This window comes from Drosophila kikkawai, chromosome 2L, assembly GCF_030179895.1.
Source record: "Drosophila kikkawai strain 14028-0561.14 chromosome 2L, DkikHiC1v2, whole genome shotgun sequence".
NCBI classification, from domain to species: domain Eukaryota; kingdom Metazoa; phylum Arthropoda; class Insecta; order Diptera; family Drosophilidae; genus Drosophila; species Drosophila kikkawai.
The window spans coordinates 27,781,038-27,782,803 of NC_091728.1; the positions used below are offsets into that span (position 1 = coordinate 27,781,038).

Consider the following 1,766-nt stretch of genomic DNA (forward strand, 5'->3'; position numbering starts at 1 on the left):
AATCTTGCCACTGCTAGATCTAAGTTGCTGAGGTTGGGGTAAAGAAGAGCATTAAGACTGTTTTTAACGATTATACCCGCCCTCGGCCTACCTGTCGAGTTTGTGTATAGTGTTGTGTATCCCTTTATGGCCATGCCAGAGATTCGTCCGTCTCTAGTCCATGGCTCTTGTATAAGACCGATGTCGATGTCCTTCTCCCGGAGAAGGACCCCCAGATTAGCTGAAGCGTGGGAGCTGCGCTTCAGGTTTATCTGAACGACCGTCGGCATTAGATTGGGGTGGTGTTGGGGGAGCTGTCGTCGATCGCCAAATCGTCCAGCAGCTTGTTGGCGTCCTCGACTTCGTCTTCTAGTATATCGTCCGGTTCGTCCAGGAAGACCTTCACCTTGGCTTTCCTGATGCCGTACCGGACTTTGTTGTCAGCTGCCTTCAGCTGTTCTAGGCAGCGCTGATTTATGATGAACAGGTATGGCTGGCTGGACTTCATTTCTCGTTCGGCTTTGAGAATGGCCCAGTCCTCCATATCGACTCCCTTGTTCATTGCTCGCAGAGTCTTGAGCACCCTTTCATGGCTAGACAGCCCCTTGGGTAACCAGATGCGAGCTCTGGGTCTCCTTGGGATGTCCCTGGCGGGGACCAGCTTAATGCTAATCCCCTTCCATGCCTTGCCTAGTCTGGCAACGCAATCCGCCAGGAAGTCCCTTGAGAACTCGTCGTCGCATCTGATCACCCGGTGCCCCCCAACCATGTCCGAGGAGTCAAAGGAGGGTGACTGACCCGTTGGCTCGGACAGTAGTTTGTCAGTTACCATCTCTGCCAACTGGGTCTCGACCTCCTTCCATTTCTCCATCAGAAGGCGTCCGTCGTCGTTGAGCTCATCAACAAGTGCCATAGCGAGGCTATCTCGGGCCACCTCGCTGAATTTTTTCGCCGGCTTGACGAAAGTTGTCGGTCTTGGGGCGCCCTTCGCGTCTTTGGCTCTCTTCGGAGCGCTCTCGCTCACTTCTTGTGAGCGGTTGCGCTTCGTTTGGGGAGGCAAAAGCGTTTCTGGGTGCTCCTTTTCGAATCGCTCATATTCCTCGATCACTGCGAGGTACCTGGCTTTGCCTGCTAGGTCGCGCGGATCGGCTTTGCCCTCCTTTTCGTTCCTTGCTATTTTAGCGAGGATGAAATGGGCCTTGCTGGCTTGCGCCTTTCTTTGTTGGTGGGTCCACGGTTTTGACTTCCCGTGTTCGCCTGTCGCTTTGGCTTGGCTTGCCGCTGCTTTACTTGTTGTTGGTTGTGCCGCTTGAGGTGTGCTGGTCTTAGCACTTCCCTCTGAAATGGACGGAGCCAGAGTCTTATCATCTGAGCGCAGTAGCTCCTCCTCGTCCAATTCACTATCAGTCGCCGGTTTTTGGGGTTTTACCTCCCCCACGAGGTCCGAAGCGGATTTTTTTGTTGTAGCCATGTTCATAAACGCCCGCGTTGCTCGACGGGGCGAGCGCGGCGGGCCCGAGGGGTTTGGGGCATTGAAGTAAGGTCGACCGTGGCTTCGCCCCTAAGCCACGGCAAGGCTCGTTCCGACCTAGGGTTGCCCGGCCCTAGGAAGGCTCCGTTCTAACACAGCTGGTTTACCCCTCAGCTGCGAACCTTATAGTCAGTGGGCACGGGTCGCTTTACACGCCTGACTTGAGGGGAGGCAGTTTCAAGACTTGCCCATGTCTTGGTAGGGATTGGGAGTCAGAGGATTATTGGGTGCGGTATTCACAGGAGGTGCCACTCGC

General features: G+C 54.9%; 1 protein-coding gene across 1 annotated transcript; it reads right to left on the reverse strand.

Annotated features, from left to right (window-relative positions):
• Positions 1–268: 268 nt before the first annotated feature.
• Positions 269–1,450, reverse strand: LOC121502500 (uncharacterized). The gene has a single exon (XM_041776209.1). The coding sequence runs from the start codon at positions 1,448–1,450 to the stop codon at positions 269–271; it is 1,182 nt and encodes a 393-aa protein (XP_041632143.1).
• Positions 1,451–1,766: the final 316 nt, after the last annotated feature.